We start from the raw sequence: 21,357 nt of genomic DNA, 5'->3' as shown, positions 1-21,357 counted from the left end.
GTTTTTGTTTTTACTGAAGGTATATATAAAAAAAGAAAATGAGAAAGAAAAAATCCTGCCCAGAAAGGGATGCTTTTTTCTTATGGGAAAGAACACTCAGTTGTACTTGGCACCTGAATGAAGTTGGGCTAATGAGTTCACCATTGTAAAACACTGAAATTCTCCCAAACATACTAATTAAGGTACTTTTTGTTTTTTCTGTTAGTTTTCACTTTGAAGGTACTATGAAAATGGCATGCTGAAAAACTGAGGGGCCAAGTTTGAAAGAAGTGATAGTCTCTACTTGGCAATTGGCCTTGCACTTGAATGACCTGGTGTGGAGACTGGTCTCTAAACTTTCTGGTGGTCCATACGCCTGGGCTGCAGTGTGTAGCTGTGCAGTTTAATGGCTCCCTATGGATCTGTGCAGTGCACAACCTGTGTAGCAATAAACAGTGGCCTAATGTAGTCCAACAAAAATATAAATCAGCATAGACACCTCAGAGATGTGTGCTGGTTTATAAATTATATGTGTGTGTGTGTGTATATATATATATATATATATATATATATATATATATATATATTCTGTTGCCAATTCACCTAGATTAAATATTGATGAAACTTGATTTATTTTTTTGAAGATAGAAAAATAAATGAATAGCAGTTATAACAAATTTCATCTATGCTCCAATGGATGGTTTCAAATACTCCTTGGGGTAGGTCTCCCTACTTTGGAGACATTGGTCTGGAAAGAATCCACATGGGTCTTCTCTATCATTCAGTCAGGGCAATGCGTTTATAGGGCAAGGTTGCTTCTTAGTAGTAGAGTACTTAAGAGTCTTACCACTCCCTACCAGGACCAAGTCTCACCTGCTAGTTTTCCATTTCAGAGTACACAGTCATTAATGAAGCCTGCCCTGGAGCTGAGTGGAATATCATGTGTCGGGAGTGTTGTGAATATGATCAGATTGAGTGTGTCTGCCCTGGAAAGAAGGAAGTCGTGGGTTATACCATCCCTTGCTGCAGGAATGAGGAGAATGAGTGTGATTCCTGCCTGATACACCCAGGTAAGTGTAGAATGGGAGACTTCAGGTTGCCTTCATGTTGTTGAAGGTAATGAACAGGAACGGGCTGAACACCTGAATTCCAGCAGGCAGCCAGTCAGGAGGCTGTAGTGCCATGATTATGAAAAGTGAAACAATTCAGCTCATTCTAACTAAAGGGAAAGGAATGAAAGGAGTCTGTACTCTTTTCAGGGTTAAACTTGTAAAGCTTTGCATGCATTCACTCATTCATTTAACAAGCAGACTGAGCAGCTTTATTACCGTGTCAGGTACTGGGAATACAACGATCAAACAAAAGACATTATTTCCAGCATTCTCAGAGCTTATAGCCTGGGGTGGAGGGTGGATATAGAGAACAGGCAGTGTAGTTGTACATTGTAGTTAAGTGCTATGATAGAGAAGCATGGGGTACTATGGCAGCATGGATGGGAATGGGGCAGGTGGGAGGAAAGTCAGTGAAGACTTGTTAGAGAAGGTGGGCAGCAGACTACACAAGGTGAGGAGGATCGGGAGAAGAAGTCAAGCCACAGAGGATAACATGTGCCCAGGTCCTGTGGCAAGAGCAAGCATGGGGTTTTGGGAAATGCAAATAGCTCAGTCTGGCAGAAGTGTGTATGTGAAGAGATACCTGGATAGATGGAGAGAGGGAGGGAGAGGAAGAGGGAATGAAAGAATGAGAAAAGATTACGAGAGAGCGATCTGAAGGGAGGAACAGGAGCCAGATCCTAAAGTGCTCTGCAAGCTGTGCTTCAAAGTTTAGGTTATATGCTAAAGATATGTTGGTGACCTTGGAACTCTTTTAGTAAAGAAGGGAAAGCAGATTTTTCTCTTTAGCTGTAGTATGGAGAAAGAATTGGAAGACAGGCATGACTAGAGGCAGGAGAGAAGTAACGGGGACCTTAATAAACGTAGAAGCTCTATGGATGGAGACAAGTAGAAGGATTTGAGATCTGAGTGTGATCTGTTGGGTGGGACAGGAGAGGGAAGAGAAGAACAGAGTGAAGCCTGATGCTCTGGCTTCTGAGCTGGACATTTGGGAAATGGTCCCGGTGATATGAATCTGTCTTTGAATGAAATGAGACCTTCTAGTGATCACTTCTTTGTGGTGATTATTGACCTTCTGTTATTTCCCACTCAATATGTACAGTCAAAATACTACATTTTAAAATCAGTTGATACAGTTTCTTTCTCTGTTTTGTGATGTCACCTATTTGGTAAACAAATAGGATTGTTGTTTTTATGTGTTTTCTATATTTGAAAATACAAGCAATTGTATATTCATATATATTTTTCCCTTCTTACACAAAAGATAGCATACCATAAGCATTGCTAACCAGCTTGATTTTTTTCTCTTATTATTATTATTTTTTGAGACAGGGACTCACTCTGTCACCTGGGCTGAAGTGCAGTGGTACAATCATGTCTCACTGCAGCCTCTGCCTTCCAGGCTCCGGTAATCCTCCCATCTCAGCCTCCTGAGTAGCTGGGACTACAGGTATATGCTACCATGCCTGAGCAATTTTTGTATTTTTTGTAGAGGTAGAGTCTCTCGATGTTGCCCAGGCTTGTCTTTAACACCTGTGCTCAAGTGATCTGCCTGCCTCAGCCTCCCTAAGTGCTGGGATTACAAGCATGAACCCTGGTGCCTGGTCTTGCTTTTTTCTCTTAACAATATATGCTGGAGATCACTCCACATCAGTATAAAATCATGTTCTTCATTTGTTTGTATGGTTGCATTTAACGACATTGTGTGGATCACCATAGTTTATGAACATTTGGTTTGTTTCCACCCTTTAGTTATTAACAATACTACAATGACTGCCCTTAGGCATACATCACTTAGTATTTTTGCACGGTATCTACGAGGTAGATTCTTAGAAGAGGGATCACTGGGTCAAAGGGGGGTGCATATGTCACTTCCCAGCCTTGCTTTGCCATGTTTTCTCCATACATTTGGCATTTTTTTCTAGCAGTTTTCCCTAAGAGTACTGTTTTCCCTAAGCCTTGCAACAGAATGTGTCAATTTAGATGTTTGCCAGTCTCATAGGTGGGATCTCAGATGGTTTCAGTTTGCATTTCTGTCATTATGATAGATAATGATCTTCTCCCTGTTCTGGCAGTAGAGAAGGAGGATCAGGATCCAGAGACACCAATGGCAGGAATGTCAATCTGGCAGCACCAGGGTCCTCACTGGGCCAGTGTGGTTTCCTGTAGTTCGAATCTATACAGCTCTGCATTTGGCCCCCTGGCCCTTCTAGCAACTTTGTGAACTATCCAGTGTATTTTTCCTTTTTGACTGATACATAATATTTGTACATATTTATGGGGTACATGTGATATCTTGTTACTTGCATAGACTGTGTAATGATTAAGTCAGAGTATTAGGGTATCCATCGCCCTGGGTATTTATTATTTCTGTATTTAGTGTCTTTTTAGGATGGCCTTGTTCATCATGCCTACCTCTAAGGACTCTAATGTGACTATGTTAAGAAAGAGAGTTGGCCAGGGCTGCTGATATGGTTTGGCTCTGTGTCCCCACCCAAATCTCATCTTGAATTGGAATAATCCCCACAGGTTGTGGAAAGGGCCTGGTGGAAGGTAATTGAATCATGGGGGCAGGCCTTTCCCATGCTGTTCCCGTGATAGTGAATACATCTCATGAGATCTGATGGTTTTATAAGTGGGAGTTCCCCTGTACATGCTCTCTTGCTTGCCACCATGTAGGACACAACTTTGCTCCTCCTTTGCCTTCCACCATTGGAGGCCTCTCCAACCATGTGGAACTGTGAGTCAATTAAACTGCTGTCCTTTATACATTACCCAGTCCCAAGTATGTCTTTATTAGCAGTGTAAGAACAGGCTAATACAGCTGCTGAGGGCAGACTCAGTCCATTTGCCTCCTTAGCAGTGATGAGATAGGGAGTTAAAGAGGGAGAGTTGGCATGTGAGTGAAGACAGTCTTTGGAAGGCACAGTGACCCTGCAGGGACCCAGTTATGGGTCACATGACTACAGGAATTTGACAAATCACATAGTCATATCTCAATAGCCATGAGGGACTGTTTCCACAACCCTGCAGATACCAAAATCCACATATGCTTACCTCCTTCAGTTGGCCTTATGGAACTCCAGGGCTCTGCATTCTGTGAATACTGTATTTTTTAGCCATGGGGGTTGGTTGAATCCATGGATGTCAAACCAGTGAATACGGAGGACCAACTGTATTAGCAACTCATGTTCTCTAATAGAAGAGGACATTGGAAGAAGGGAAGCAAAATTAAGATGGTGTGGAAAGAGAGGGTCATGAGTCTCTCTTCTACAGCAACCACATGTATACACACTACAGCCCAAGTAATACCTAATTTCAGCCAAAAGCAAAGACGCATACTATCAGCTCAAAGAAACGCTGTTTATCTTATGAAGTTCAGAAGCTTGGATTAGCCATTCCTTTTTCCTTCATTCATTCACTCTAATAATATTTGTTGAACACTTACTATGCAGGAGACACTGTATTAGGTTAGGTGCTGTGGATTCCTGATAATGTTGGACAAGATACAGTCCTTGACTTGAATCTATTATAGGAAAACAGATAATAGCAGTTAAAATTGAGCATGCTATCTGCAATGGCAGGGATAAGAGTTCTTATTTTGTATTACAGATACTTGCTATGTGCAGGCACTTTACTTGTGTTAATTTAATTAAAAATGCAAACAGTCCTAAGAGGTAGAAACAATGTGTAATCTCCGTGTTAGGCCATTCTCACATTGCTATAAAGAAATACTTGAGACTGGATAATTTATAAGAAAAGAGATTTAATTGGCTTATGGTTCTGCAGGCCGTACAGCAAGCATGGTGGCTTCTGTTTCTGGGGAGGCCTCGGGCAGCTTTTACTCACGGCGGCAGGCAAAGCATGAGTGAAAGTAGGAGCACACGAGAAGAGGGAGGTGCCACACACTTTTAAACAACAAGATCTCAAGAGAACTCACTCATTGTTGCAAGGAAGTACCAAGGCGATGGTGCTAAACCATTCATGAGAAATCCACTCCCATGATCTGGTCGCCTCCCACCGGGCCCCACCTCCCTACATTTCAACATGAGCTTTGGGTGGGGACCCAGGTCCAAATCATAACACCAGGTTTGACACATGAGGACACTGAGTCTCAGAAAGCTTAAACAGTTTGCTCAAGGACACACAGCTGCACAATGGCAGAGCCAGAACTTAGTTCTCTGTCTTGTTAAGTGGGATTGAATCATTTGTATTTTTTCTCATGACCCCCACTCCCTCAAGAGACCATGTGTTTAAACTGGTCCTTGCTGGAGAATCATGCAAACCCCTCTGGTGTGGCCTGCTGGTGGGGCTAGGGGGAGCCTGAGTAATAGCACAGGAAGATATTTACTATCTATTATTAAATTCAAAAGTAAGTTACAAAAACAATGTACCATATGGAGTATAAGTCTAATTTTAAAAATGTGTGTGTATATGCAGAGAAAGAGTGTTAGCAGTAGTCTGCATGGTGGGGTTTTAGATATTTTTAATTTAATTCTTTTTGCTGGTCTAAATTTTCTAAAATTCCACAATAAATACATAACAAATTTATGCAAAATAATCTACATCGGGAGATTCTTCCTTTTCCTGCAGGCAATTTCATGTTACTTTAAAACACCAGCCACTAGCTGGGAAGCTGGTTGAGACCACCTTTCTAAACTCCCCAGTCTGAACCCTGGTGCTTAGTAAGGTGGTCTCAACCTCGAGATGAGAGGTTCTGCAGTTTCCTTGAGATGAGAGGTTCCACCTCAGGGCTCTGACACCTTTCTAGGCCCAAATACTCTTAGTTGAGACAGGACCCTGAGAAGGTGCAGTTGTGCTCCCATGCAGCTGATCAGAACCCACATGTGCTTTGGACTAACACTCCTCTTCTTGGGAATGTTTCAGGTTGTACCATCTTTGAAAATTGCAAGAGCTGCCGAAATGGCTCATGGGGGGGTACCCTGGATGACTTCTATGTGAAGGGGTTCTACTGTGCAGAGTGCCGAGCAGGCTGGTACGGAGGAGACTGCATGCGTAAGTAGACCTTGACCTAGCTCCATCTCTAGTGCACAGTGTCTGAGAGTCTCAGCTTATAATAGACCAAGATTTATCTCCTTGGAATCTGAGTTTTGGAAAGCCTGCAGCCAGAGGGCTTTCTAGGTAAAGCTAGAAAAACAAAGATGGGTTTCCATCTGTAAGGTGTGGATTGTGAACATCTGTTTGAATTCTTGGCTACAGGAGGTTTATGTCTATTCTTCAGGCTCCTCTTTCTAAGTGAGGCCAAGGCTTTCTGCTCTATCCATTTCAGAAGCAAGTGTATGGTAGCTTTGGTCAGCAAACAGTGAACACGTCTTCAGAAATGTTGTCTGTAGTGCATTGTACATATGAATTTCTGTTGGTAAATTTCTTGAATTCTGAATTAAATTCCTGGAACCCACAGCAAATTGCCAGCATGCCATTTGTCCGAGGAAAGGAATTCTTTTTGGGATCTGCTTGAGCTGAAAGAATTACTTAGTTTTTATTAGAGTTCTGTGAGTTTCAACAATTCTTTGAAAATGGAGTGGAAATCTAATCTCTCGTTCAATCCAAGATTCCCCTCTGCAGTGCCCTGATTGATGAATGTCCCTCTGACAGTCTGTATCTGGAGCAATGTACAAATTGCTGTGACTTTACTAACTTATTTGATATGCTTCCTACTTGAATCGGAAGCAGTTAGAATAGCCTTACAGTCAAATTTTACTCCTATGAATAGTATTCCAGTTTACAGAGATGGAGGATAGAGTGTGGTTTGTATCTTTGACTGATATAGTCTGTACTGACATACCATCACTTTCAAGACCTTATGGCTAAGGATGAGGTATAGAGCCTGCAGCTGAGAAGCTCAACTCTGTCAGGAGGAGAGGGGGTTGTTGGCACTTCCAGGTGAACTGGGTAGTTCAGTTATTTATAATACAGATACTTTTTTAAGTGTTGGTCTTGGTTGCAGATTTAAAACTTCGATGCCATTTTGGGTGGTTTCTAGTAAATTTAATTCAGTACCTGGTAGATTATGTTCCAGGTAGGTTAGCTGTAAGATTTAACCCTGGTCTTCTTTGGAAGCTGTTCTATGGAGACTGTTTTATATAATAAGCAGAATACAAGCTCCAGAATGAAACAGACCTGGGTTTAAATAATGTTTTTGTCTATCACTACCAGCGTGACCTTGGACAAGTCATCTAACTTGCTAATTTCAGCGTCCTTTTTTTTCCCCCTGAGAAGAAGTCTCACGCTGTCACCCAGGCTGTACTACAGTGATGTGATCTCGGCTTACTGCAATCTCCACCTCCTGAATTCAAGCAGTTCTCCTGCCTCAGACTCCCAAGTAGCTGATGCCCAGCTAATTTTTTTTTTTTTTTTTTGTATTTTAAGAAGTGATAATAATGCTGCCTACCTCACAAGGTTGATTTGAGAATTAAACGAGATGAGGTGCGTGAAGCATTTAATGCTCTAACAAGAGTAAAACCTCAATTAATGCAATAAATATATCATTATTATCCTATATGCTCCTTAATTGCTGAATTGGTAGGTGATTCAGAAATATAACTACTCTTCTTCCTTTCCTTCATTTTCCTTTCTTCTGAGATGGGGTCCTACTGTATTGCCCAGGCTGGCCTCAAATTCCTGGGCTCAACTAATCCTCCTGCTCAACCTCTCAAGTACTGGGAACTACAGGCACATGCCACTATGCTTGATGAAACTACTTTCAATAATAGTTTAAGATAGTCATAATTAGAGCTTTAGTGCAGAGCTGTAGATTTCACATTGACCTTTGGATTATATAAGATCACTTTGGGTTTTCCCTCCTTTGGATCATGTGGGTTGCTCTTTCTTGGTGTACATGAGAAGGAAAGAAGGGGGATTCAATGGGGTTGGAGTGGTAGGCAGGGGTGTGATCACACATGGCCTTTGATGTGGTTTGATACCCCAATCTCACCTTGAATTGTAATAATTCACATGTGTCAAAGGTGGAGCCAGGTGGAGACAATTGAATCATAGGGGTGGTTTCCCCCATACTGTTCTCATAGTATTGAATAAGTATCACGAGATCTGATGGTTTCATAAATAAATAGGAGTTCCCCTGCATAAACTCCCTCACCTGCTGCCATGTATGATGTGCCTTTACTTCTCCTTTGCCTTCCACCATGATTGTGAGGCTTTACCAGCCATGTGGAATTATGAATCCATTAAACCTCTTCCCTTTACAAATTACCTAGGCTCGGGTACATCTTTATTAGCAGTGTGAGAATAGACTAATACAGCCTTGTAGGTAGGTATGCTAGGTAAGCAATTTAGATGCTATTCCAAGTGCAGTGGGGGACCAAGGAAGAGTGGTGAAGTAGAGGATGGACCAAGTGCTCTGAGAACTAGATAAGAAAACAATCACAGGGTGAGGGGTTTCAGACAGGAGGTGAAGATCAAGCTATGCCTTTGCTCATATGTTGGCAAAACAGGAAGATATTTCAGGCAGAGGGATTGGATGGTCAGGGTGTGAAAATGCAAGGTGTGTTCAGGGAAGCATGTGAGATCAGGTATGATTAGAGCAAGGTGGTGGTGTGAGGGGTGGCAAACTCTGACTGTGCAAAGCATAGTGTGCCAGGGCTGAGACCTTGGACATGGTTCTGGAATGATGGATGGCTTAATCAGGGGAGTACCATTTGAGAGATAACTCTTGTAGCACAACTCCACTGGAGTGGAGGAAGACCATATCCAAAGGCAGCCATTAGGAGTGCTACATCAGTGGTTCGGGGGATGAAGAAGGGAGACTAGAGTGAGAAGAGCTTTGAAGGAAAGTGACAGGACTCAAGACTCGCTGAAGGCAGCAGTGAGGAGTCTCGAGAATTTGTCTTTCAAATTCTTTGTTTGATTAACTCTCTAGAAGTTGATGCTGTTAAGTGAATGATAAAAGGGAAAAGGTTTGTTGGGGAAAGAAAGTGAGTTCCAGCTGAAATATGTTGGAATTTGGACATCTATAAGAGGCCCTGCAGACAGTAGAAAATAGGTTTGTGGAGCTCGAGAGAATTTTGGAGACTTGAAATATGCATATGGATGTTATAGATGGAAGAATGAGCTGAACAGAGCACCATGGGCAGAGGAAATAGCAACAGATGTAAAAGGAAAGGACAAGAAGACCAGGACGGAGACGGGAAAAGATAGGTGGGAGGAAACCCAGGAAGGAGTAGGGATCTGGAAGCTGAGGGCAGCGTTTCCAAATCAGTCAGAAAGTTCACATAGGATGGAGGCAGTAAAGAGGCTTTTGCATTTGATGGCTAGCGTGTGATTGGTGACCTGAGCAACAGCAGTTTCATATAAAGATTTGTCAGGGTGCAGTGGCTCATGCCTGAAAGTTCAGCACTTTGGGAGACCAAGACAGGTGGATCGCTTGAGCTCAGAAGTTCAAGACCAGCCTGAGCAACATGATAAAACCCATCTTTACAAGCAATACAAAAATTAGCCATGCCACTGCACTCCATCCTGGGCAGAGAGAGATACTGTTTAAAAAAAAAGAAAAAGAAAAAGAAGGGCAAAATTTAAAGGGGAAAAGTGGAGATACAGAATACAGACAACTTTTAAATAAGCTTAATCAAGCAAGGAAGGGGAGAATCAAGGTGATAGTTTATAAGAGAAAAAAACAGCTGTGGAAAAAATGCCAATGAAGATGGGAAAGGCCAGGTGCAGTGGCTCATACCTGTAATCCCAGCACTTTGGAAGGATGAGGCAGTCAGATCACTTGAGGACAAGAATTCAAGGCCAGAATGATCAACAAAACAAGATCCTGTCTGCGCAGAATATTAAGAAAATTTAGCCAGGCATGTTGGTGCATGCCTGTAGTTCTAGCTACTCAAGAGATTGAGGGGGGCATTACTTCTGCAGCAAAGGATTTTGAAGCTGCAGTGTGCTATGATTGCGCCACTGCATTCCATCCTGAGCAACAGAGCAGGGCCTCATCTCTGTCTGTTTAAAACAAACAAACAAAAAAGATGGGAAAGAGTTAAACAGGTTTTAAGCTAATGTGAGGAATGTGTCGGTAGGAGAGACACAAGATACTAAAGTAAGAATCATTGAAAAAGTTAAGACCATGTTATCCTGAAGGAGAAGAACTTCTGTGTGATCAAGAACAAAAGTGAGAGTTAAAGGAGAGGGAATTTCCTTTTCTGTCCTCGGTAGGCTGAGACAGGAGGGAAAAATTATTTATAGATAGCATACCCAGTTTCTTAGTAATTATATGGCAGAAAGTGTGCTGAGCACTTTATGTGCAATGTCTTGTTTTATCTGTACCATCACCCTATGAAAATACATAATCCCATTTTATAGACGATGACACTAAGACTCACAGATGTGGAGTAACTTGCCTGAGGTCATATACTTAGGGGTAAAGCCCAGGGCGATTCCAGACCTCTTACTCTTGTTCTTAACCACAGTCCTAGCCTGCCTCCTGCTGGTGAGTTCCCCTGTTTTCTCTGGAAAGTAGGGAGTGAAATCTCTGCTGAGAAGAGAGTAGAAGTGAGGCTGGGGCTTGAAAGTACCAAAAGTTTGGGCAGTCACTTGAGGAACAAGAAAAGGCACTAGCTGGTGTTAAGCTTAAAGCATGTCCAAGCAAGACAGAGGATCCAGTTGAGGCCAGAGCACTTATGGAGGTGATGCAGCCAGTTAGGATGTTGGCTGATGCTCTCTGGAAGTGCAGTAGCAGAAGTGAGTAAAACCAATTCTTTTGTTGATCCAAGAATAGGCTGAGACGTGACTGACCAGGGACCCTGGTTGGGAAGGACATGAAACCATGTCCTTAGGGTTAGGGTTAGGGTTAGGATAGAGGGGGAATAGGGACAGGCAGTTTTAAGTGGAAAAGCAGGCTTGGCAGTAATAAAGTAATGGAACACGTAGGTGGAAAGGGTATTATGGTCAGAGAGTAGAGTTTCTTAATTGAAGCTTTCAGGAGGTGGTGGTGATAAAGTGTTCAGTTTTTCTTTTTCTGTTTAACAATCTCAAAGGACAAATGTTTGTTTTTCTTTCTCATGGGTCTGTGAGTTGGCAGGGGTTCCGCTGATTTCAACTGGGCTGGCCTGGGTTGGGCTGCAGGCTGCAGAGCTCAGGCTGAAGGGACAGCAGCCATCAGGGCATGCTTTTCTCAGGGTGGGTCACAGAAGCACAAGAGGCCAAGCCAAACACACAGGTACACTTAAGGCCTCTGCGGACATTACACTCACCCACATTCCACTGGCCATAAGAAGTCACATGGCTAAGTTCCCAATCAGTGAAGTAGGGAAGAAGGAACCAGGGCGGGACAAATATTTCTAAACAATTCCTGTACTCTAACCACTCCATGTGAGTAAGTGGGTTTGTTCAGGAGACAGAAAGGAAAGAATATTTGCATGCAGGAGGTCAATAAAGCAAATGGTAACAAAACAGAAGGATAGCAGTCACCCAAACATTGTGAAACAGAAAATATTAAAATTCAGAAATCCTGAGCATGTCTCTTTTAAAATAGCACCTACTAGTTGAGTCTTGGGTTGCACCTTGGTATAAGAGGCTGTTTATGGAGCCTCATTGGTTGGGCTGGTGATTGTGTCCATGTGAGGGTCCAGGTTTTGTCAAGGACAGCAGAGTTGGCTCAAAGCAACCAGTCTATCATGTAGGCAAGAAGAACAGAGAGTGGATGCCTTCATTCATTAATCTACCCCTTCCAGCCAAAAGTTATTTCTTGAATGGATGCTTCTGGGTGCTGGATATACAATAATAAGCAAGACGAACCTGGTCCCTGACATCTTAGAGATAGTGCTTTAGAGAGGGGAATTGTTTTTTAAGTTAAAAAGAATGGAATGTGGTCAGTGCCATGACATTAAAAAAACAAACTAATGGTCAAGTTCCTATCTGATTCTGTGTTGGTTCAGTTGTGCTTGTTCAACTCCATTACACTTGTTCTGAAAGTCTCTTTCCACACAGTGTATGTTACCACTGCCCTACGCACTGAAGGAGCATTTCTTACGGAGCACTGGGCTGGTCACCAGGGAATACAGTGATTCTGCGATGAGTTTACAATCCATCTGTGAAAACAGGGCTTGACCCTAAGAAGACATCCATATGATGTTATTAGGTTCTTATACTGGCACTAAATAAATGTGCAGGGAATACCTAGGAAGAAGTAATTCATTTCACTCTTTGTTTAATGCCTGCCTAGTGCTGGGCACTATGCTGCCCGTCTATATTAAAGGTGGCCTCTGCATGGCTGGGACACAGCTCTGAAGCCCCATGGCAGTGCAAACATTTCCCCACTAGATGGCGACCAAGCGATCCTTTCAGACAACGTTATGCTGAAGGTGCTTCCTACTGAGAGTCTCTGAAGAGCCTGGGCATTTTTTTTCCTGAGTACCATACAGAACCTTAGAAGGAGGGAGGAGTGGCGGGCAAATGCCAGAAGGATCAGAGCTGTTTTATGTGTGAGTCAGAGAGCATCTGGCACCGAACAGATGCAGTAGCACCTGTATTTGCTCACTGTCCATGACAACGTTTGTGATATTAACCTAACTAATGACAACCTTAAATTCATTATGTAATTGACTCATGCATAACCATTGGCAGGTTGTATTATCCAGGAGAATAGGCAAATGGCCTGAGTCTATGAGCCCAGGAGATAACTCATTCACATCTTTCTGCCCAAGAAAGATGAGTTTAGTAATCTCAGAATATCCAGACTAGGAGCTAGTGGCACTTTATTGCCGTTAATAAAAAAGTACCATTCTTTCTACCTTTCTCTACTTTTTTAATGTAAAAACTTCAATTCTACAGAGAAATGAAATCATAGTATACAACCACATGCTACTTACCAGAATTTGCCAGTTTTTATCATTCTCCAACATCTGGCTCTCTCTCTTTTTTTCTGTACTATGAGATTCATGAATTTTATTTTTTTTTCTTTTTCATAGTGATATCATAATTTTTCTTTTGATGCTTAGATTGTCTCAGATTTGGCCCTTTAAGCTAGCTGCACCTCATTGCTCCTCGAGCATTTATTTACATTCTACCCCTAGCCCTCAAATTTCCAGTTCACCATGATTTTCTATGCCCAGGTCTTGAAACAAGCTATTTCTCCATGCATTCTGGCTTCTTATAGTGGGAAATTGTAATTAGGAACTGCGATTTGGGTGCTGGCTATTAGAGATGCTGATCTTCAAAGTTGAAACCAAGGTTTCCTCTTAGGGTTTCTTCAACTCAAAAGTTGAGTTCTGAAGTGGAACCACTCTGCTGACTTCCACTGCTGACCACCAGCGTGGTGTTGGTTTAGCTTTGCCGTAGGCTGAGTTCCTTGGCCATCAAAAAAGATGAGCAGCAGGAGGGCCCAAGAGCAACCCAGAATGCCACACTTCTCATTGGCATGGCAGTGATACCAGCTTTTCAGTCCCTGAAGGATACTGGGCATCTAAGGAGGTTAGGAAAGCAACCCAGCTGAGAGGATTTATGGGGAGAGATTATAGGTCCTTAATACATTTATCTTCTTAGTCATATTTTGGATAGAGGCAGAGGAACAGAGGAACTGGCCATAAGCCATGCCCAAAACTGTTTGTAGGACAAGAGTTATCAGAGAGGAAGAGGATTTGCACAGGCTGATTCCTGAGCCATAAGCAGGAATGATTAAGAGCAAACTTAAGGGGAGTGGGGGAGAAGGCTTACAAAGCTGTGTGTTACTGACTTTTGGGGCTGCCCACCAGGGGAGCTGCGGAATCACCTAGGGTGGAGTCACTGAAAGCTGTCTCATCTCGCTCCAGCCGTTTGCGTCCTGATGCTTCCAGAAAAAGAACAATGCCCAGGTCGATTCAGACTGGGGATAGTATTAGGTGGCAGTTAGCAGCCTGGGCTTGGATTTGAATCTCTATTCCTTTCCTGACTTTGGGTCAAGTTACCCCAATCTTTGTAAATCTCAGTTTCCTCATTTATAAAATTGAAATCCCAATAGTGGCTCACAGAGGTTTTGTGAAGATTAAGTGAAGAACTGTCTATAAATCCCTTAATATGGAGTCTGGTATATAGTAAGTGCTCAGTAAATGGCGGATGCTATTTTTATAAACAAGAGCCATGAAATGAGCTCTATTTGTTTCTTGTTGTTTTGGGGGATAGGGGAAGAAATCAATATAGGGCCAGAAAAGAAAGATAATAAAAGATAAGTCCTTAAGGTTAAAGAATACACACTGGACACAAGGAGGTAGTCTTCCCTAGACAAAGTATTGTATGGCAAATAGTGCTTTATATTTTATTTGCTGAAGCTGTTTGACCCCAGAAAATTAGCATTTAAATCTTTGTAGAGAATTTTTTGTTATTAAAGAACTCATCAATCATAGCTCAGTTTCTGGTGAAGGTATAGAAGGACATGAAAGACCTTCCCTCCTGCTCGAACAGTAATAAGTCACTAGATTTTTTTGGTTAATAAATTAACCAAAGAAAATAACAGTTTTCATTATAATCATAATATTTCTGTAAATATGAAATCTAAAAAGAATCTGAACTCCAGAGGGGTGATTTCTTCCAGGATGAGCAAGAGATTTGGAATGGTTCATACTTGAAGGCAGCTGCTAAGGTTGAGGGTAGGGCAGGTGCAGGAAGGAGGCTGCTAGAGAAGGCGGAGGAGGAGGAGGAGCCAGGAAAATTTTGGAATCTATGGGCTGACCAGCTGAACTTAAATCTAGAGGATACCCTAAAGCAAAGACAATCATCTCTAGCAAGTATTTTCTTAAATGGAATTTGCTCTGCATGCAGAGGCTGGAATGAGGCTACAAAGCAGAAGATTTGGGGATATTATCACCTTTCAGCTTCACAAGCCTGCTTCTCAAAGTCTCACAGTCTCATGGGCTCACAGCTTCTCAGTCTTGTAGTCATGGGAGTGCAGGAAGCTGGGGGAAGGAGGAGATGAAAATCAAAGAGAGATTTCCTTAGGTTTATGGGGTTTGAATTTCAAGACTCTTCTTGTGAGGTTATAGCTTCGGTTCTTCCCCAAAGCAGCTTAATTCTTGATTGAGTCAAACTGACTCATTCCTGATCATTTCTCCCGCCAACCTAATAGAGGAGAGGACATTTCCAATCAAAAGAAACAATAGATATACTGTTGTGAAGAAGCTAGAAAATAAGATCTACATTCAGGAGAGCAACTAGTCAAAAGAAATAGAGCGTGGATAACGAAATGAAAATTTTCAAACAAGAAACTTTTATATAACTTTAAAATAAATGCACTAAATGATTGACAGGAAAAGATAAATATAATGAATGAAGATATGAAAAATTAACAAAATCAATGTGCAAAAATTACAAACATTCCTATACACGAACAACAGATAAGCAGAGGGTCAAATCATGAATGAACTCCCATTCACAATTGCTACAAAGAGAATAAAATACCTAGGAATACAGCTAACAATGTATATAAAATACATCTTCAAGGAGAACTACAAAATACTGCTCAAGGAAGTAAGAGAGGACATAAACACATTCTATCCACATAGATAGGAAGAATCAATATTGTGAAAATGGCCATACTGCCCAAAGTAATTAATAGATTCAATGCTATCCCTATCAAACTACCATTGACATTCTTCACAGAATTAGAAAAAAAGCCCACTTTTAATGTCATATGGAACCAAAAAAGAATCTATATAGCCAAAACAATCCTAAGCAAAAAGAACAAAGCTGGAGGCATCACAATACTCAGCTTCAAACTATACTACAAGTCTACAGTAACCAAAACAGCATGGTATTGATGCCAAAACAGACATAGACCAATGGAACAGAACAGAGACTTCAGAAATAACACCACACATCTACAATCATTGGATCTTTGACAAACCTGACAAAAACAAGCAAAAATTTCCTATTTAATAAATGGTGCTGGAAAAACTGGCTAGCCATATGCAGAAAACTGAAACTGGACCCCTTCCTTACACCTTATACAAAAGTTAACTAAAGGTGGATTAAAGACTTAATGTAAAGCCCAAAACTATAAAAACCCTAAAAGAAAACATAGGCAACACCATTCAGGACATAGGCATGGGCAAAGACTTAATGAAAATGTCAAAAGCAATTGGAGCAAAAGCTAAAATTGACAAATGGGGCCTAATTAAACTGAAAAGCTTCTGCACAGCAAAAGAAACTATCATCAGAACAAACATGCAACCTACAGAATAGGAGAAAAGTTTTGCAATCTACATCTGACAAAGGTCTATTATTAAGAATCTACAAGGAACTTCAACCAATTTACGAGAAAAAAAACCACAATCCCATCAAAAAGTGGCCAAAATATATGAACAGACAGTTCTCAAAAGAAGACATTTGTGGCTGGGCATGGTGGCTCATGCCTATAATCCCAGCACTTTAGGAGGCTGAGGAGGGTGGATCACTTGAAGTCAGGAGATCGTCACCAGCCTGGCCAACATGATGAAACCCCGTGTCTACTAAAAATATAGAAATTAGCCAGATGTGGTGGCACCCGCCACCACAGTTACTTGGGAAGCCGAGGAAGGAGAACTGTTTGAACCCGGGAGGCAGAGTTTGTAGTGAGTTGAGATCATGCCACTACACTCCAGCCTGGGAAACAGAGCAAGACACTGTCTCCAAACAAACAAACAAAAAGACATTTATGTGGACAACAAACATATGAAAAAAAACTCAACATCACTGATTATTAGAGAAATGCAAATCAAAGCATGCCAATCAGAATGGTGATTATTAAAACGTCAAGAAACAATAGATGCTGGTGAGGCTGTGGAGAAATAGGAACGTTTTTACACTGTTCTGCTGGTGGGCACGTAGATTTGTTCAACCATTGTGGAAGACAATGTGGTGATTCCTCAAGGATATAGAATCAGAAATACCATTTGAGCCAGCAATTCCATTACTGGGTATATACCCAAAGGAATATAAATTATCCTACTATAGAGACACATGCACATAACTGCAGCACTATTTCCAATAGCAAAGACATGGAACCAGCCCAAATGCCCATCAATAATACACTGAATAAAGAAAATGTGGTACATAATACACCATGAAATATTATACAGCCATAAAAAGGACTGGGATCATGTCCTTTGCAGGGACATGAATGAAGCTGGAAGCCATCATCCTGCCAGCAAACTAACACAGGAACAGACAACCAAACACTGCATGTTCTCACTCATAAGTAGCAGCTGAACAGCAAGAATACATGGACACTGGGAGGGATATAACACACACCAGGGCCTGTTGGGGGGTGAGGAGTGAGGGGAGGGAGAACATCAGGACAAATACCTAGTGCATGCAGGGCTTAAAACCTAGAGGACGGGTAGATAGGGGCAGCAGACCATCATAGCACATGTAGTCCTGTGTAACAAACCTGCATGTTCTGTAGGTGTATCCTGGAACTTAAAGTAAAATAATTTAAAAAAAGAAAAAAAAAATTAGGAGAGATTTGGAAAGTATTAAAAAAAAAAAAGAAAAGAACAAATTGGAAATCCTAGCACTGAAAAATACAATAACAAAGAAAGCAAATGGAAATCCTAGGACTGAAAAATGTATTATCTGAACTAAAACAAAAATTCACTGGAGGGGATTAACAGCCTATTAGTCACAATGGAAGAAAGGATCAGGAAACTTAAAGACAGGTCAATAGAAATTAACCAAACTGAAGCTCAGGGAGAGAGACTGAAAGTATTTAACAATCTTAACTCTTTGTGTTACCCTAGCCAGAACCTGTCCATTAAGTTGTATTAGCAGGGCTATTTCCATGTGAGTGTTTTGTGGTAACCCTGGAAACTTTGGGAAAGGAAAGACTTCTGCAGCAAAGTGGTAGACACTATTCTTTCTGGACAGCCATTTTTTCAACTAAATGGACAGACCATTTGACACAGGGTGTTGGGGAGGGGCTTTAAAAATGGTTCGACTGGACAGGAATAAGTTTAAATTGTTTTTTTGGTCTAACCATTCATTTAGTTAATAGCTATGGTAATTGAGCACTGACTTGATGAACGTAGAGATATAAACAGGACAGAAGATACCCCTGCTCTCATGGAACTGCGTCATGGGAGATGCAGACAATTCAGTAAACAATCATCAGAATCAGGTGGATTGGGGTTACAGGTCAACTCACAGGCTAAGCTGTGGACTTCTCATTGTTCCTGATGAACACCTGAGACCCTGATAAAAGCCAACACTTAGCACTTAGTATGAGCCAGGCATCGTTTGGAGTACCTTCCTGTACTGACTCATTTAATTCCCATTACAACCCTGGTCATGGCCATGTGACAGAAGAGGCACAGAGGGGCAAGTAACTTTTCTTCTGTCATACAACTTGTAAGTGGCAGAGCCGAGATGCAAATTCAGAAGCCAGCCCCAGAGCCCCTTCTTTTATCCTGTCCATGAAGCCATTTCTTGATGTAAGTGGCCCTTGAGGTCTTTATCATCCAGGCCTGGCTCTGCTAGCACTGTCTGGGATGGTGAGCCTGATGGGTTTAGGGTTCTACTCAGTGATGAGATGAAACTCTCATGAGCCCTGGAGTAGTGGATCAGAACCTCAGCAGTCCCCTGCAATTCCTGGGTCAAAACAGTCAGTGCCTCAGGTCCAGACATGACTCAAGAAAAATAACAATACATGTTGCCACTTATTGAGCATTTTTATGTACCAGGTACTGTGCTAAGTGCTTTACATATACTATCTCACTTAATCCCTAAGACAAGTGAGAAAAACACATGGTTATAGGTACAACTATTCTCATTTCCGAATGAGAGACCTTGGCTCAGAAAATATAGTGGACTTTTTTAGAGTCACACAACTAATAAGTGGCCGAACTAAGATTTGGACCCTGGCTGGCCTCATAGACTGTGTCATCTTTGAAGGAGGAAAGAAAACACAGTTGCCTCTCAGTCTGAATGTGTGTGTGTTTTTTTTTTAAGTCTTCCTTTTCTTTCTAAGAGGAAACCGTAAAGAAAAACAAAACCCAACCACTTCTTAGAAGTGTGTGTGTCTCCCCTGCAATCCCCTCCCCTGCCCCACATGCTGAAGATAAGAAGACTTTTGTCTGAGGCTAAGGGTGTTCATTTTTGTTGAGGGTATTTTCCAGCTGTCTTACTGGTCTAGAAATTAATAAAGATTTCCTTTCAGTTCTGTAGAAGCAGAGTCTATACAGCTGTCTCTCCTGTTTGGGCATGTAGCCATGGGGCAAGGCTGGAGATGAGGCCAGGATTTGAGAGCTCAGGGCACAGTCCAGCTTCAGTGACAGATATCACTACACACACACACACACACACACACACACACACACACACACACATTCTCTCTCTCTCTCTCTCTTTCTCTTTCTCACACACACATACTCTCACACACACTCACACACACTCTTTCTCTTTCTCACACACACACTCACACTCACACACACACTCACACACACACTCTTTCTCTTTCTCTCTCTTACACACACACTCTCTCACACTCTCTCACTCTCTCTCTCTCTCTCTCTCTCTCTCTCTCTCTCTCTCTCTCTCTGCTACAGCAAGACATTATTAAGGAATCTGATCACATATTCGAGGCTCTTTGCCTGCGCTGGTCTTTCAGACTCAGGACCACCTGCTAGGTTGGCCAGTGATACTTCCTTGGCAGGGACACTCCACTGTGTTCACTGTTCTGCCCTGGACAGAGAGGTGTAGTCAGGCTGCCCCTGCACCCAGGCTTGCCAGCTCTCCAAGTAGAGGCAAGAGTGGAGTGGGAATTGAAGGAGTTCCGTGATGTGCGGGAGGAAGTGCAGCTCTCTTCTCCTCTTGCTCTTTCCCTAATATTCCTTCTTCCAAATACATTTCCAAGAAGTGGCCCCTTTGTATCTGGTTGGTTGGAAGTTGTTCCCCATCTTGGGGCCAACTCTGCCCTCCCCTTCAGAGGGAAAAGGAATCTCATGGAGATGTTGCATGTGTTTAGAATCCTGGCTACTTCTGAAGGACAGCCCGTGAGGCTGCAGGAACAGGTGGTCCAGCATGTCACATGGTCAGGGATCGGACGCCTGGGTGAGGATGGGGACTAAGCCCTCCAGAGGCTGCAAGAGACCCTGGAGCTGGCCAATGCCCGAATGGATGTGCCAAGGAAGCCCAAATGGGGATGAGCACCGCCTTCCCTTGGATTTGGGGAGGGGCCTGAGGCACAGCTGTCTATTTCCAGCTTCCATATGGAGAGAAGAAACTGGGAGCAGGCTGGCAGCATTTGCTTCTGGTTCTAACTTAGGGTGCCCAGCAGGAGGTTTGCTGAGGGAGCTGGGATTTAACACCTTGCAGGCTGGGAAGCTGCCAGTCCTGAGGGGCGGGGGCTATACGGGAAAGCTTCTTTTGTTGTCTCTCACACCCCCGCAGATCATTTCTGTAGCCCAGCAGCAGATGGGTAGGAGGGGGCGATGAGGAGTGTGAGGTGTGCAGGAAGAAGGAACACGCATTTCAAAAAGGGAGCAGGCAAAGATTCCATGTATCTTTCTTAGGGGTGGAAAAATTCTGCCATTTTAAAATGGAGTGGGAGAGGACTGGGTCAGAATGCCCCTAGGACAGTTTACCATACCAGCAAAGACTCAGTGTTGATACTAGACAAATCCAAGGTCAAATCTCTGCTCTGCCACTCAATATAAACAGCTGACATTTACTGATTTTCCTGTGAAGAGTTTTCCATGCATGATGTGCTTTAAGCCTCACAGAACCACATGCAGTAGCTGCCACTTTTATTCACGTTTGACTCAAGTTAACTGAGGTTCTGACAGAGGAAGTAACTTGCTCAAGGCTGCACAGCTAGGGAAAATAAAGCTGAGTTTCAAACCAAGGGCAGTCAGATTCTGCAGTCTCTATTCTTAACCGCTGCTTTACCGTTAGGACAATGATTTACAGACTTCTAACTTCCTGGCATCTGGGTTTAGGGAAATCATTTAACCTCTCCATCTTTAGTGTTTCGCTTCTAGAAAATGAAGAGATGAATGTTGTTCTCTTTGGTTTCTTATGAAGATTAAATGAGAAAGTGCAAAGCTTTAGTGCCTGGGCGATAATCATATCATAATCCATTTATTCAACAAATATGCATTGAGCACCTGTTATATGCCAGCTTCTATTCTAGGTGTACAAGCTAGAAAAGATCCTAGCTCTATCAAAGGGAGGAAGCAAGTAAGTGAAATAATTTCAAATAGGCATGTGTATTATGAAGAAAACAAAACAGAGTAAAAATATTGACCATAGAATTTGAAGGGCCCATTTTAGCTGGATGGCAGGGAAGGCC

General features: G+C 42.3%; 1 protein-coding gene across 3 annotated transcripts in view; it reads left to right on the top strand.

Moving 5' to 3' along the window:
- Positions 1-21,357, top strand: part of PAMR1 (peptidase domain containing associated with muscle regeneration 1) — a 97,237-nt gene that overhangs the window by 31,138 nt on the left and 44,742 nt on the right. For all 3 annotated transcript variants that reach the window (XM_003919991.4, XM_003919992.4, XM_074401309.1), the window contains 2 exons: positions 873-1,049; positions 5,979-6,107. In XM_003919991.4, the coding sequence (XP_003920040.2) occupies positions 873-1,049; positions 5,979-6,107 (306 nt within the window). The remainder of the gene's footprint in view (positions 1-872; positions 1,050-5,978; positions 6,108-21,357) is intronic.

Source organism: Saimiri boliviensis, chromosome 6 (assembly GCF_048565385.1).
Source record: "Saimiri boliviensis isolate mSaiBol1 chromosome 6, mSaiBol1.pri, whole genome shotgun sequence".
In the NCBI taxonomy this organism is placed as follows: Eukaryota; Metazoa; Chordata; class Mammalia; order Primates; family Cebidae; genus Saimiri; species Saimiri boliviensis.
This window is presented reverse-complemented; position numbering and strand designations above follow the sequence as displayed.